The sequence below is a fragment of the Tachypleus tridentatus genome, chromosome 9 (genome assembly GCF_004210375.1).
Source record: "Tachypleus tridentatus isolate NWPU-2018 chromosome 9, ASM421037v1, whole genome shotgun sequence".
Lineage (NCBI taxonomy): Eukaryota > Metazoa > Arthropoda > Merostomata > Xiphosura > Limulidae > Tachypleus > Tachypleus tridentatus.
In genome coordinates, this window is record NC_134833.1 from 44,867,692 (window position 1) to 44,883,236 (window position 15,545).

The following is a 15,545-nucleotide window of genomic DNA, read 5'->3' on the forward strand; positions in this document are numbered from 1 at the left end:
AGTTAGCTTGGATTGGATTAATACTATAATATTCTCAAGTGGTTTTTTTCTCACTGGTGAAGTTAAATTTCTTCTTATAACCTATGACTTTGGGATATTTATACTCGAATAACATGAAGGTGAATGAAAAAAAAGATTTTAAAAATGGATTATTTAGCACTGCATTTCTCAAACCAGGTTCTATGAAGGTAGTTCTGGGGTGCAAGAGTCACATTAGAAATTTTCTAAAAACACTTAAAAAAAATAGGATTTATTGAATAAAAAATATTTTCCTTAAAATTATAAATTAGAACGTTTAATTCTGAAATACAGTTTTTTGTGCAAACAAAGTGTATTTCTTTAAAACAAAAATAATAATAGGTTTTGAATCCATTCAGAAAATTTAAGTTAAAATGGTTTTGGGGGTTATTAAAGTTCAAGAGTGATGTATGGTGAGCAATATAATGGTGAAAGTCATAATACATATGGGGTGGAGCAGGCATGTGCAAACAAGTTGAACTAAAACTACAACATATATTGTGAGCAGTTGTTTAAAAAATGAAATGGAAGCTTAATCACAACAATTTGTTAAATGTATCTTTCACATTTATTTTAAGTGATAAACAAATTAAAATAGCACAAAGTCACTGACTGATATGAATAAATGAAACTACAACTCACTGTAAGCTTGTTGAATATTCATTAAAAAGAATCAGGTCTATCACTTGAGACCATGCTCCTCAAGAAATGTTTGATTTATAAGTTGTGATTGATTCGGGAAGGATCTTGTTTGTTGTCTGGCTTAATGATGTCACATTTCCATGGCAACCACCAAGCTTCACCTGAATTTTATGTCACGTCTCATTCTCAACATCTGTCAGTAAAGTCACTGATAGAAGGGGAGTTTTGGTGGGAGTTCTTTGCGTATTGTTAAAGAATCCTCCCCCTTTTTTTTTTACTCTATGAAAGATACATTAAACAGATGAAATATACTTTTTTTTTAAGTTTGAAAATATAATAGTGCTATATTAATGAATTAAAAGACACTTTTAACTAAACAAATAGGGTTGGCTTGCTTGGGCTGAAAGTATATCACCAAAACTTGAGAATTGCTGATCTAATACAACATTAGTACCTCAGATAACAGAAGGTGGTTCAAGATTTAAAATAGTAAACACCTGAAAACATATTCACTAAGACCAATAGAAGCTTCTTCAGAATTATGACTTGTAGACAAATTCTATTCTTCAGTTACAAAAGGCAAACAGGGTTTGGCAAAAGATTGTGCATATTCATTAATATCAGAAAAAAGAGATTTGTCCCATAAGTAAAGGAACCATATGATTAAATGTCTGACTGAGACATCAACAGACAACATCACACTGAAGTCTTAATATGCTGACCAATGAGAACTGAAAGTGCAGTCACAAGATCTCTCTGTACATTAGAAGAAGTGATAACATTTTCTAAAATAACCATGAAGTGTTAACTTTAATGTTAACACTGACTTTAGAATGTGTATAGAACAAACAAAAGTATGAAATGTACAAAATGTTGGTAACAAAAAAACAATAGGACTTATGGTAGGAAAGCAGATCCTATGTAGTTACACAATAAGCCATATGGAAGGAAGGAGAATGAAAAACATTTGGTAAGGTTATGACTGAAATGTATTGTATCAAGGACATACATAAACACAATTGATAGAACGATAATGACATAAAATAAGACTTTCAGTTTTTCACACGTATGTATAGATAAAATATTAAGTAAATCAGAAACTGATAATTTAGATAATCAAATCATAAACGTTAGTAAGAAATAATACAGATTTGAAAACTATTTACAAAGAGAGAATTACAAGAAAAACAACAATTTTACAATTTTATTAATGAAGAGATGAATTTTGTTTCAAAATTTTGTAAAGAACTAAAATCATTACCTCCACATCAAAGGAATCAATAATGAAAAAAATTTAAAAGTTATAGTTATTAATTTAGAAATTCACAGTATTCAAATTTAATTACATCTACACTACAAAGAATTATAAATGGTTGATACCTGAATACAATTAAATATAATTATTAAAAAAGTCGTTCTGAAAATCCTTAAACAAAAAATTAGACACTAATTCCTATTAACAGTAACATAAAAAAACTACTTTTCTACGTGTGTGTGTGTTAACATGTAAATGAATTTAAAAATTAAATTAAATTGAAGCTTACCAAAAGCTTACTAATAGCAACAGTACTAAGAATGGTGTAGAATGCAGAATTATTCTGCTTTCTAATCTCATTATTTCTCAGCCACCAGCTAATTGTAGCATTAGGAATAGCATCTGCCAAACATGTTAAATTTACTGGATTGTCTTTCCAAGTCTTCACATTTGTTAATGTAGTTACACTCAAATCAGGTGGAACTGCAAACACAAATGAGGAATATTTTCAATGCTCTATTTATTATGTAAATTATTTAAATAAACTATAAATTGAAAAATTATGGATACAGTGGCTGTTAAAGATAACATGAAAAAAAATCTGGAAATTCCATAATACAAGTATTCAGTATTTTATTTATCTTGAATAGTCATTAAAATTTAAAACAAATGTCCAATTAGAATAAAAAAGGTTCATTTCACAGAAACACTCAGGATATTAAATATTCAGCCCACTGAACACAATGGAAATGCAACTATTCTCACTGACAATTAAAACCTTTTGCTGTTGTAATATGCAAGGACATCATGATATTATCTTTTTATTTTAATAAAGAATTTTCAAAACTTGTTAATTATTAAGGTGTTTGTGTAATCTTTGGACAAAATGTAGTCAATAGAGTTATCAAGTTACTTTTGCACTAGTTACCTACTGTTCTGTGCTGTTCCTCTGAGATGCTATATAGCCCACCCTTGGGGAAGCGTAACTACAAAGTTACACCTTGTATATAAAAATAAACAGCAAATTCCTCAAGTAGTAGGTTATAGCATCCCTCATTTAGTAATAGGAATAGTTAGCATTTGGTTTATGCTAGTTACTCTGGTTAAGCTTGAGATAACCATTTTAACTATGTTATGTTAGGTTTAGTCAGTCTCGATCAAGTGTCAAGAGAGAAAACAGTTTAGATCTAGATCTCCAGTAAATGGTTACCATCCTGTGTGTCACATAAAAAATATATTCTGAAATAAAAATGATTTCCTAAGTAATATGATATAGAACACAATATCTTGTTACTTTTTCTAAAAATTAAGAATGAAAGTAAAGAAGAATTCTTACTATGACATAATGAAACAATAGTGTGGCCATCTACATATCCACATACCTATGTAAGTGGCTGAAATAATAAATATAATGGTGTCATCTGTTTTGTTGAAATACAATATATCAAAAACACTACATCAGCTATATCCAGTGCCAACAAGGTATTTTGCATGATACCCAGGCATGTAAAACTCGCTGGAATTGGGAAGACACAGCTTTGTCATAAGCACTATTTATATCATCATTTTTATTAGGCTGATGATATTGAACAGGTAAAATCTGATGTTTAATTAAGCAAATAATACCTATGATATTACCATATATACAAGTAAACACTTATTAAATTTAAAAACATCAATTGTGTAAGCTGTTTTCAAGAACCTACATTGAAAAGAAACATTATTGATTAATAGATTAATATCAGAGCTGAATGAGATGAGTTAATTGTAATTAATTAAGAGAAGTTATGTGTCCAAACACAAGTAAAATAATTCACATACTAGAATGACAAAAAACAACAACATAACATACATTCTACAGTAATGTGTCCAACTCTTTCAGCATATCCTCCTCTGTTAAAAGCTTTACAATAATAAAGTCCATCATCTGAACGCCTGGTTGCATATATGGTCATCTTTGTAATTATGTTTTCTCCTTCTTTGTAGGTTTCTACCTTCCTTCTCTCATCCTTATTTAGAAAAGAAGAAATATATATATATATATGTATGTTTAATATACAGGCTTTAATCTGCTTCATTTATCAATCTTTTCTAAACTTGATAAAAGTTAAAACTTCTCACTGGAAATCTAAATGGCTCCAGTTCAAAACCACACATTTTTCTGTTGTAAGCATATGGAAATTTATGAGATTTTTGTAACAATTTTATGATATGTTAATGAGATATATAACATTTGAATTAAAAATTGTCACAGTTAAATTCAAATAACCTCAGTCAAATATAAATGATATTCAGTTCATTACTGACTAAAAAATTCAAATTATTGTATAAAAAATATGTAGGGAAAAGTTTTGATCTGATTGTTAAGACATTATGATATGAAGTTAGCTATGATTACTGTTTATTTGTTTTTAATTTCACAAAAAGCTGCACAAGCTTTGCTAGCCACCTTTAATTTAGTTGTGAAACATTAGAGGGAAGGCAACTAGTCATCACCACTCACAGCTCACTTTTGATTTACTCTTTTATCAATGAATAGTGGTAGTGACTGTCACAATATAATGCCTCTATAGCTCAAAGAGTGAACCTGTTTGGTTGGATGGGGATTCAAACCAATGATCCTCAGATTGTGAGTTGAGTCCCATAACCATCTGGCTATGCAAGGCCTGAGATTACTGACCTGTAGGGTATTATTTAAGAACAAAGTGTACCTGTTTTTTTAATAAAAACCAAGAGAGAGTTTATTAACTATGATATAAAAATATCCAACAGGTAGTGGATTTGAATAGAAGGATAAGAGTAATGGAGAGATTCACACTAAGTTTGAGAGAAAACATGTTTTTTCTGTGGATTCTTCTTAAAAGTATTTTAAAATATTCTGAGTGGATCAAATTAAAATGTTTAAATAGACATAATTATCATTAGTATATGAAAAGGACAAAGAGAAACAACAGTTTCTGAACTCAAACTTGCCTTTAAGACTTTAATTTGTTAATGTTTAAAAGTCTTTTAAATCTAAATTCTGTTCAAGCTATGATGATGAAATAGTACATGAAATTAATAAACAGTAGGTTGAATATCATAACAAATATAACCTTCATATAAGGTTTTTATATACACATGAGCCTTGTTCTTTCACTAGCTGTCTATGACTTACTGGCAATACTTTTAACAAACAAACAACAGACAATCCAATTATTTTAAAATAGTATATTAAAACATTTCAAACATATGTACAAATGTTTGTTACACTGCTGGTTATCACATTTCTATCAAGAGCTTTAAATAATCATCTCTTTTCATCAAAATACACACAAGCTGGCTGAGTGACTTCAGAACACAATTGATAAAATGATTTATTTTTCTCTGCTCTTTTATTAAAATACAGTCTGTGATAATTTCACCAACATTACATTGTTTGTTACCACAGTTGTACTGACAGCTTTAAATAAATTTTCGTTGTTTTTTTTGTCAAAGTCCACACATGATGGTTCAGTTACTTTAGAACACAACTGACAAGACAAAATATTCGTCTCTACTCTGTTATTATAATACAAATGATAATTCTTCCTTAAAAATTGCCAACATAAACTATTTATAACTACACTTACAATTATGTAGTCTAGGTTTATGTATTTAATAAACTATGATTTCTATATAACTAACTGAAACTACATTTTGTACATGTTTTTATAACAAGTCCAAAGCCTAGAATGCTTTATGAGGTATTATAAATGCAATAATCCAAGTGTCAATTTACAGCAGATGAACTACATGATGATGATTTGTGTATATTACATACACAAATCTGTGATAAACTATCCCTTCTGATAATAACTAAATTTAACATTCGTTCATTGCTTAAATGGAAACCTTCATGTATATCTAATACCTGGTGTATCCAGTATTTTATTTTACTGTAATAAAATGTTCTTAATCTAGAAGATTGAAGTATTTATAGAAGTAAACAGTTTCCTAAATATTGTAATAATATTGATTTCAGTACAACAAATACACTTTAGTATGCATTACAATTGTAGGATGTAGGTGTACTAGCAGGAGATGGATGATAGCAGCTACACAGTGAAACTTTGTAACCAGTAACATAGCTGCTAATAGACTTGTAAATGAAAGTAGGTCCTTAAGGAAAAACAATGAAAGTGTAATTGGGAGCCTATGTTGATCTGATATAAATACTAAAAACGTAGTTGATTTGTTAGCATTAACCAAGTAATCATTTAAATACACAGTTCATGACAGCTGCCATCTGTATATAGTATTCATTGGTAAATGAATACTAGAAAATTCATAAATATACTTGTCACAACAGTGGTTGCTATAGGTGTGAGACACTTGCTGATGTTTAAATAAAAAAAATAATTTATCAAATAGCTAGAAACTTATGCTATTTTATTATTAACTGTTGTAATATATGTATTATTTAAGATAATTATAATATATAATTCTTGCCTAATTACTGTTGATCATTTTTCAATGTTTCACAAGTGATAAATGTTCACTTTACCTACATAATAAAAATACAGATTTCATCAGCATCTTCTATTATTCCCTTACTGCCACATAGAATCCAGTCCATCCATAAAATAGATCAGGAAGAATATTTGTCATATTGTTTTCTAAAGTAAAATGCTTTATTAAGCTCTGATGATGGTGAGCCAGCCATGGTGAGCCAGCCAGAAAATACAGTTGAAAATGGCAGTAGTAGAAGATGTAACAAACAGTAGCAAATAGGCTTATATATACATAGATGTAGTGGAGGTAAAATAACATAAGAATCACAACTATACTATATAACCATGCTGACTGACTTTTATGAGAGGATAGAGAAGGCTGTGTGACTTGGGCTTAAAGAAGGCAATTTATGAGAGTTTGTGTAAACAATAACTAGATTTGTAGAGAGAAATGTGTCAGCAGGGGAGAGAGGAAATGAAAGAAAAAATGAAGAAGGAGAAGAGAAAAGAGTACAAATGAGATGGCTAAGTTCTCTCATCAGAAAGACAGAGGACACAAAAATGACAATGAAGTCAGAGCCAGCAGACAAGAACTACCCAAATTTCATGAACAGAAAGGTGATATAGATGCTCTCCTGGAGAGATATTAAAGATATGTACGAAATCAGGAGTGGAACAAATGCAACTAGGCAGTCTGTCTCAGCCAATTTATCATAGGAAAAGGCCTACAAGTGTATGCAAACATGATGCCACAAGATGCCATCAACTGTGGCAAGTTAAAAATGGCATTGTTGAAATGCTATGAACTTACCAAGAAAGGTATTTGCCAGAAGTTCAAAAGAAACAAACTTGACACTGGAGAACTTGTATTTAAGTTTGTGGCATGTCTATCTTAATAATTTATAAGATAGACTGGCATGGCAAGTGTGAAGATAATTTTGAAGGACTGGCAGATTTATTAATACATAACAGCTGTTCCATCCTCTCAACCAAACTAAAATTATTAACTGAAAAAAAATTTAAAGCATCTCTATTAACTTTTTTTAACCTAACTCAAATATACCGCTTCCCCACAACATCCAAGGGCAACCCATTTCACAGGCAAACCACACTATTTGAAAAATTAAATTGTCTTAGCTGAAAATACCTTGCCTGAATGTTCATGTGTCCTCTATTCTATAATTCTTGCTGTTAAGTATGAAACATGTTGATGCATCAAAATTATCCATTCCTTTTACAATCTTAAACACTTCAATAATACCCAATCTAACTTCGTTTTTTCAAGAAAATACTATTTTAAGAGTCTTAGTAGCTCATATAACAACTCCTTCATTGCAGGTACAATTTTAATAACTCTCCTTTGAACCTTTCCCAATGATACAATGTCTTTCCTAAGGTAAGGAGTTCAAGACTAAACTCCATATTCCAAATATGGCTTAACAAGTTATATATACAATAAAATTATAACCTCTTTAAAATTGTATTAAATATTTCTGTAGATACAACCTAAAATCCTAGTTGCTCTACCACAAGCAGCAGAACACTGTTTGTATGCTTAAGAGACTGATCAATCATTATACCAAGATCCTTTTCTTTCATGACACTATTCAAGTTATTCCCATCCAAATTACAATTGTGATAACCCACATGCTACATCTTTCATTTATCTGCCATTTATTTGACCAAATTAATAAATGATATAAATCCATTTGTAAAGCATGCAGCATTCTCTTCAGAGCCAACAACACCCAAGACCTTAATATCATCAGCAAATCTAAATAATTTATTGACCATTCTTTCATCTATGCCATTAAAGTAAATTAAAAAACAGTAGTGGCCCTAAGACTGTGCCCTGAAGTAACACCATTAGCAACAGTAATCCAGTTTGAATGAACTCCATTTATAACAACCCTCTGCTTTCTTCCATGAAACCACTCTTCAATTTAATTAGTCAACTTGTCCACCAAATTTACAAAGATAAGTTTCTTTATAAACCTTTTATGTGGCACTTTGTGAAATGCTTTCTGAAAACCAAGATACACCAAATCTACACCCTTACCCTCACCTAAATATACAGTAACATTTTCAAAGCATGTTAACAGATTTGTAAGGCAAGACTTTTCCCTTAATGAAACCATGTTGTCTACTCAGATAGAATTCTAAACTTTGTTAAATGGCTTTGCAAAATGTCTTTATCAGACTTTACAGAACTTTTCCCATAACTTATGGAAGACTGACAGGCCAATAACCACTGAGGCAACTTCTATTATGTCCCTTGAAGATAGGAATGACATTAGTTAATTTCTAACCTGTTTGTACTTGTCCATTATTCAAGGACTTGCAAAAAATTGTGGCAAGTGACTCACATATCCAATCCTTGACCCCCTTCAAAACCTTCATTGAAATATTATCTGGCCCAGGAGCCTTACTATTTTCTAGACTTTCCACTTTTATTTTAACAAGCTCAGAATTTATGCAACTGTTTTGTTCAACCTTTTTTTTCAATGATGGGGCAGTGATAAAGATTTCCATGCCAAGAATAAACGCAGACAATTCATATTAAATGTATAAATAATGTATAAAATAAATACAACATAATAGAATTTTAAATATAAGCCACTAAAACAGAGAGTTGAATACTATGCTGAAGAAAATTAGTAAAAGTAATGCCACCTTAAGCAAAACCATGGCTAACACTTGCAGAAGGGCTTTGAGGGTTCTCTTAAAAAAAAAAAAAAAGACAAAATATAATCAGTTGCAACAAACAATATGCAGCCAAAATTTACAACCACAATTTGAATGAAAGAGCTTTAGGAGTTCCCCATATATGGTAGCTTAATACACTGATGAAGAATCTATGTTAAAACCTGCAGAAAATCTATGGAAACTCTTCCAAAAATCCATTTTCTCAATCCCAAACACTTTATTTAAATAAGACAATAATCTCATGAATTTCTAATATAAGATAACAGTAATTTGTGTCTGTTAGATTAGTTGGTTAGCATAGAAAATTTTAAATGCATTGTTGTCTGATTTGTGGTTCAAAAACTATTCCTGGGAGAGGACTAGGCAATAGTTATTCTCCAATTCACCCAGTTAGCCCCAAGAGAAAATAAAGGTTAAAGCCTCCGAAGGTAATAATATGTTATAATTGAAATAACAGTGAAAAACAACAAAAATTTTTAAACTATTGTAAAATAATGGAATTAGAAACACATAGTACAATTCGCTACTATTGTATTTTTCAGTTATGACCTGCCAAGTACTACAACAGCATGAAAGCAACTCAACCCAAGTTGCCTTTAGTGTCTCAGAAGTAAATTTAAGTGAGCTTAAGATATTTGTTTAATAAACAGCAATTTTTATATTATTTTCCACAGCACTGTTTTCATCTGTCACCAAAGTTTTAAGTTTTGTTTTTAAAGTTTACGTCTCTAAAAATAAATGAAAATAACCTAGCTTGCAAAAAATCACAATTAAGATATGCATTCTGCAAACATAATATTGTTAAAAAAAACAATTATTTTTATATTTTGATAAATTAAATCTGTATTACATTTTGAATAACTGCTCCTTCTTTTCTAATGGTTATTTCTGGCACTGGATCTCCTGTCACATGACACTCAAGCACTGCTGTTTTGGATACTTGTACTGTTACATTTTCTAACATAACAATATTTGGTTTTGCTGAAAAAATGAAAAAAAAATCTAGATTTTAACAGGAAAAATGATATTTCATTTAATTTCTTGTTTATTTTCTTTACATACAGGTAAATTTAAAATGCATTACCAACATAATTAACTTGATATCCTATTATCATATGACCTATAAAATGTATTGGTCTCTTTGCTGTCAGTAGAGAGGTCTAATTGGTAAAAAAATTGGCAGAGTGCAATATTTTAGTGTAAGTGTGATGTTGAATTTGAACTTTTTGTTTAGTGTACTTTGAAACAAATAAAAAACCTTTAAAATAGCTTTCTGGTATACATAAATAACTTATATAATTCCAAACATGAAATAAAAATCTGAAGTCTGTAACTTTTCTACAATTGTTTAACTTTCTTTGTTAATTTCCTGAAACCCCTACTAAAAGCCTTTCTGTGCTGTTTTTATTCTTCTAATTCTTCATCTAACTGGTCTTAATTTGAATTGAAAGATCAGAGTAAAGGAAGATACTTCAACCCTTGGGCTACTCTTTAAAAACAAAGACTGAGGTTGATCATCATATTATAATTCTCCCAAATCTAAAATGGTAAGCGTTGATTTTAAAACCCACACCCTATGAGTCAAGTGCCCTAAACACATGGCCAACTCACTTGCTTAAATTTCCTATAGGATAAATTTTGTTTTCAGGATTTCAGCCTTCAAGTAATATCCTAAGTGTTTAAATTTTTACCACACAGACCAGTTGCTTTAAACCTCAAGTCAAATGATGTGACTTACATTTATAAACTTACAGATAAAGACAAATCTAGATTTCTAATTTTATTTTGCTAAACTAAATTAGGTCATTTTTCACTTTTTTAGCTTTCTTTTTATACAGGGTGTTCAAAAAGTCACTGTGCACTTATATATTTATTAACAGACATGTTTCTATATAGAATACAGGAGGTAAATATGAATGACAATTATAAACAATGTTGAAAGTAATCCTCATTGGCATCAATACAGGCCTGGATCCTTCTTATTTTGTTTCTAAACACCGTTATCACTTGCTGGCTTGAAATAGACTGATTAAAATATTATTACAAAACTGCACAGTGACTTTCCGAACACCCTGTATTCCTCTCAGTTTATTCCATCACTCTTATAATCCATTTATGTCATGGGAAGCCCAGACAAATGTTAAATATATGTTAATTAATACTACAAAATGCACAGCAACAGCAGCAGTTATTATTAAAAATAAAAAAAAGTGTGTCCATATACACAATAGAAAACATTTTATGTACACACCTAAGAATAACCTAAAAGAAGTGATTTTAATTCTAAACTATTAAAAATACTGTCAAATGTGTGCAATAAGATCTTGAAAGAAATGTAATATAATCAATTTATGTCAAAATTTCAGAAGCCAGGTGTTTTGAGGTAACTGTTGTTTTCTTCAGATGTCTTTAAAGAAAGCAAAAGTTGCTACCAAAAAAACATTGGATCTTAGTTTCACGTTTATTTGAAACGATATTTTCAGACCAGTTTGTCACAACTTTTAAATAAATATTAAATTTGTACTTACAAATCACCATTAATGTTGTCATCTTCCTATCTTCACCAGCAGGATTTTTTGCTACACATGTATATTTTCCTCTATCTTCTTTTTCAACTTTCAGAATAGTTAATGTACCTTTGTCCTTATCAACATCATAGCCAGGTTCTTTGCTCATGTTTTTATACTCCTACATGAAGCCCAAAAACACTATTTATAATCATTTACTGTTAATATATTGTGATTTGAAACTATAACAAAAATTTTCAATACCAAACTAAAAAACCTATTCTGTATTATCATAGAAGTTAAAACCATTAATATTATTTTTATGTAGTAAATTACACTAGACCTTGTTTTGAATTATTGATATTTTTATAAATATTTCTATATATAATAAATAGTTAAATTCTGTAATTTTCTAAATGTAACTTTACAATTCATCATCGTATGTGCCACACTAATTTTTACATTGTCATGATACATATTACATAGAAACTCAGTATTATGAATTGTTACTTCATAGTTAAGCACAAAGCTACACAGTGGGCTGCCTGTGCTGTGATAATCTTAAATATTGAAACTGGTTTACAGCATTATAAGTCTGCAGACTTACCACTGGAAAAGGTCAATATAATGGAATTACACACATGCATGAGGGTGGTCCAAGGGGGTTTGATTTTGTGATGTAAAAAAATTATGCTGATATATTTATGGTACAGCTGCTTGTGGTATTTAACATTTTCTACATTGTTTACATTCTTCTGATAAAGCATTAGCATTTTCTAGCTTGAAAAAGTCACATGCAATTGCTTCTGTACAAATATTTGATTGATGTTGGATTATCTTTAAATGAAGTGCATGTTTAAGGATATGATGGAGAATCCACCATGGCTGATAAAAGAACTGGCATCCACAAACAAAACTGAGATATGCAAAGCAAGGCCTTGTACACTTACTGTGTGGACCGCTCATTTAATATTGCTATTATATATTCATTTTCAGTTCCACCATCAAAGGACTGAATGGATCAAGTTAAAGAAATAAGTATTTGGATTAAATCCTTACCTAAACATGGTGAACTGTTAAAATCAATCTATCAAATGGTATCCAGCATGGAGCAACTTCATCACTTATTCCACAAAACAATGTGTGCATTACACACTGGGTTGAGAATAATGAAGGTTTGGAAAGGTTTTGATTATGTCATCCATTCTTACTTTACATGTATGGGATAAAATGTATGGAGATGATAATTTTGAAATGTTTAATGACAGTGGGTTGCCAAACATAAGGAAAATGCTATAACGTCTCTGAAAACACAGGAATCTGTTGAATTCTCTTCTTGTTTAACCACTTTATAACATTCCCTTTACTATTTGAAAGAAGCTACTGTAAATTTACATGGTCCCAATCAAGAAAGTGTTCTTGATGTTCCCTAATAGAACAATGCTGTTAAGAATTGGCTTCATTAATGTATATAAATGATTATTCACATGGTATATTTAAGCACAGCAGTAATACTGCAAATAAATCTAATATTGATGTTAGAATGCCAAGAGTTAGTCAGCAACAAGCCCACCATTTAAGTGCAGATTATAGTTGTATGGGGAATTACTTTTAGAAAACAGTAACCATCCCTATTCTTGGCCACATTATCAGTAATCTTTCATCATACTTTGATGCACATGTAAAACAAGCATCATCATTTCAAAATATTATGCCATTAAAACTCAGACAAGAGGCTATAAATGTTTACAGGTAAAATTTACAAAGTCCTGATATTTTTGATGAATAACTTCATCAATGAAAGGTGAGATGGCTTTTGCTGCCTCTCCAGAATAGATCTTATAGACTGGCTGACTGTTTAAAAGCATGTGCACCACATATCTTCATGTTGCTGAAACTCTTTGCTACACTACCGTTAAGTTCACGTTCATGTGAACATTTGACATCTGCTCTCCATCAGTTGAATAATTACCTGATATGTACACAAACTGAAGAAAGACAAAGTGCTTCAGCTTTAATGAGTAATAATTATGATATTGCTATCAAAACTGAAAATTTTTGTAAGTTATTTATGGAAAATTACTCTAGAAGAATGGAGCAGGCTAACAAGTTATTTCAATAATGCATACATATATATATATAATAGTCAATTATTTAAATAGCTAATATACTATTGTTGTACAGAGCTGTTTAAATTAGTAATATAATTCAACTATTAATAATTACTCTACATGTAGATAGTATGGAACTTTACTATAATAAAACGTATATACATTTAAGCTAACTTAAGTCTAGCTCCTCATACAGTATTACAACAAAATGATCATTTATTGACTTTCCATTAGATGTTTGTGGATTTTATGTGAAGAACCATGCAACTGTTTAAACTATATTTCATGCAAAATTGCTTCCACATTTAATCTCATAACACCTATTTTGTACATATGTTTTTGGAGAGCATTGCCCCAAACTTCTGTAGCATGAGCATGCTTTGCATGATGATTGTGTTCACACAATATGTGTTGACTATTGATCTCACAAATTTGAACCCCCCTTTCAAACATTTTGCATACAGGTCTGGAAAAGTTCTTGATCTGTCGTTGGTAATACCTCAATTTATTCTTGAATGATGAATCAAAATACTTAAAGGACTCAAGTTCAGTAACTTACACTAGTTTTTTTCTAAATATTAAATGTTTGAATTTGGCAAGCAAAGTCATTAGACTTTGAAGAATTTTGATGCAATTGATATATTGCCAAATTCAAACATTTAATATTTAGAAAAAAACTAGTGTAAGTTACTGAACTTGAGTCCTTTAAGTATTTTGATGGAATTGATATATGTCAACATAAATATAATAAAATTGAAAAGAAAACAAATTGAATCATGGGACATTAGGAAAATGCTAATTTTTAAGGTTTAATATTGTAAGTGCAGTTTGTCACCTCCTCGGTCAAAATAGTTTTTTTAATTTTAAAGATAATTTTTTTTGTTTCTTTCCTAAAATTTAAACTATAAGCTTTATCAACAGCTGGATCTATGACAAAATTTAACAAGTCTACGAATATCAGACAGAGGAAATACAAGAGAGATAGACTAATTGTTTCAAAATATATATCTACAAGAAAACAGCCTTTTGTGATGTATTCTGGTCAAAGTAATTATCCTGAAAGAAATGGGAGAGATCTGCTGAATAACATGATATTTAACAAGAACCTATCACACAGTAGTTCTAAATTTCTCTGGATAATTGATTTAGTAAGAATAATATACAGAGATTGAACACAGTTTAAAATACAAATGACCAATCTTTATTGTAACACAAACATTGTGCAATGAAGATAGTGTAATGAGTGGCCATGAAACTCAACATTGAAAAGTAGACCAAACTTGATTTACACAATAAAAAAAAATGGAAGAGTTGGGCAGCAATCCTCTTTTACTTTATCCAAGAAGTCCATGGATTAGTATGCTCCAAAATGGAAATATGTATGAAGCAAAGATAGTGGGATAAATAATTTATAGGTTATTTTGTGGAATACTCCATCTTCAGTTTATGTGATTATAATGAACAGTGTGTATTTTGTGGCCATAGAAATTATGTAGTTGAAGTCAACATAGCCTTACATTATGGATTTTTTAGTGTTGGTTAGATAAAATTAATTTAAAACAGATATAATATAATAAGCCAAAACAGTGAAAAAAGCCAGATCTGTGCTGGCCAGGAAGGATCAATTAACAAGATATAATATGGAATGATAAAAAATGAAAACCTGTACTATGAGCATTTTCAGTCCTACAGAAACTGTCCACCTTATCATGGTCAAATACTCCAAAATAAAACAAGGAAGAAACAAGTGATTGAGGCTGAACCAATAAATACAGAACTCCAATAAGCATCAAGCATAAATGCCAAACAGAGAACCTCATTGATGAGAAAGGGT

General features: G+C 30.2%; 1 protein-coding gene across 1 annotated transcript in view; it reads right to left on the minus strand.

The window, feature by feature from the left end:
- Positions 1–15,545, minus strand: part of LOC143225173 (fasciclin-2-like) — a 117,034-nt gene that overhangs the window by 53,654 nt on the left and 47,835 nt on the right. The window contains exons 6-9 of the mRNA XM_076454132.1: positions 11,622–11,781; positions 9,944–10,074; positions 3,768–3,924; positions 2,205–2,398 (exon numbers count right to left, since the gene is read on the minus strand). Of these exons, the coding sequence (XP_076310247.1) occupies positions 2,205–2,398; positions 3,768–3,924; positions 9,944–10,074; positions 11,622–11,781 (642 nt within the window). The remainder of the gene's footprint in view (positions 1–2,204; positions 2,399–3,767; positions 3,925–9,943; positions 10,075–11,621; positions 11,782–15,545) is intronic.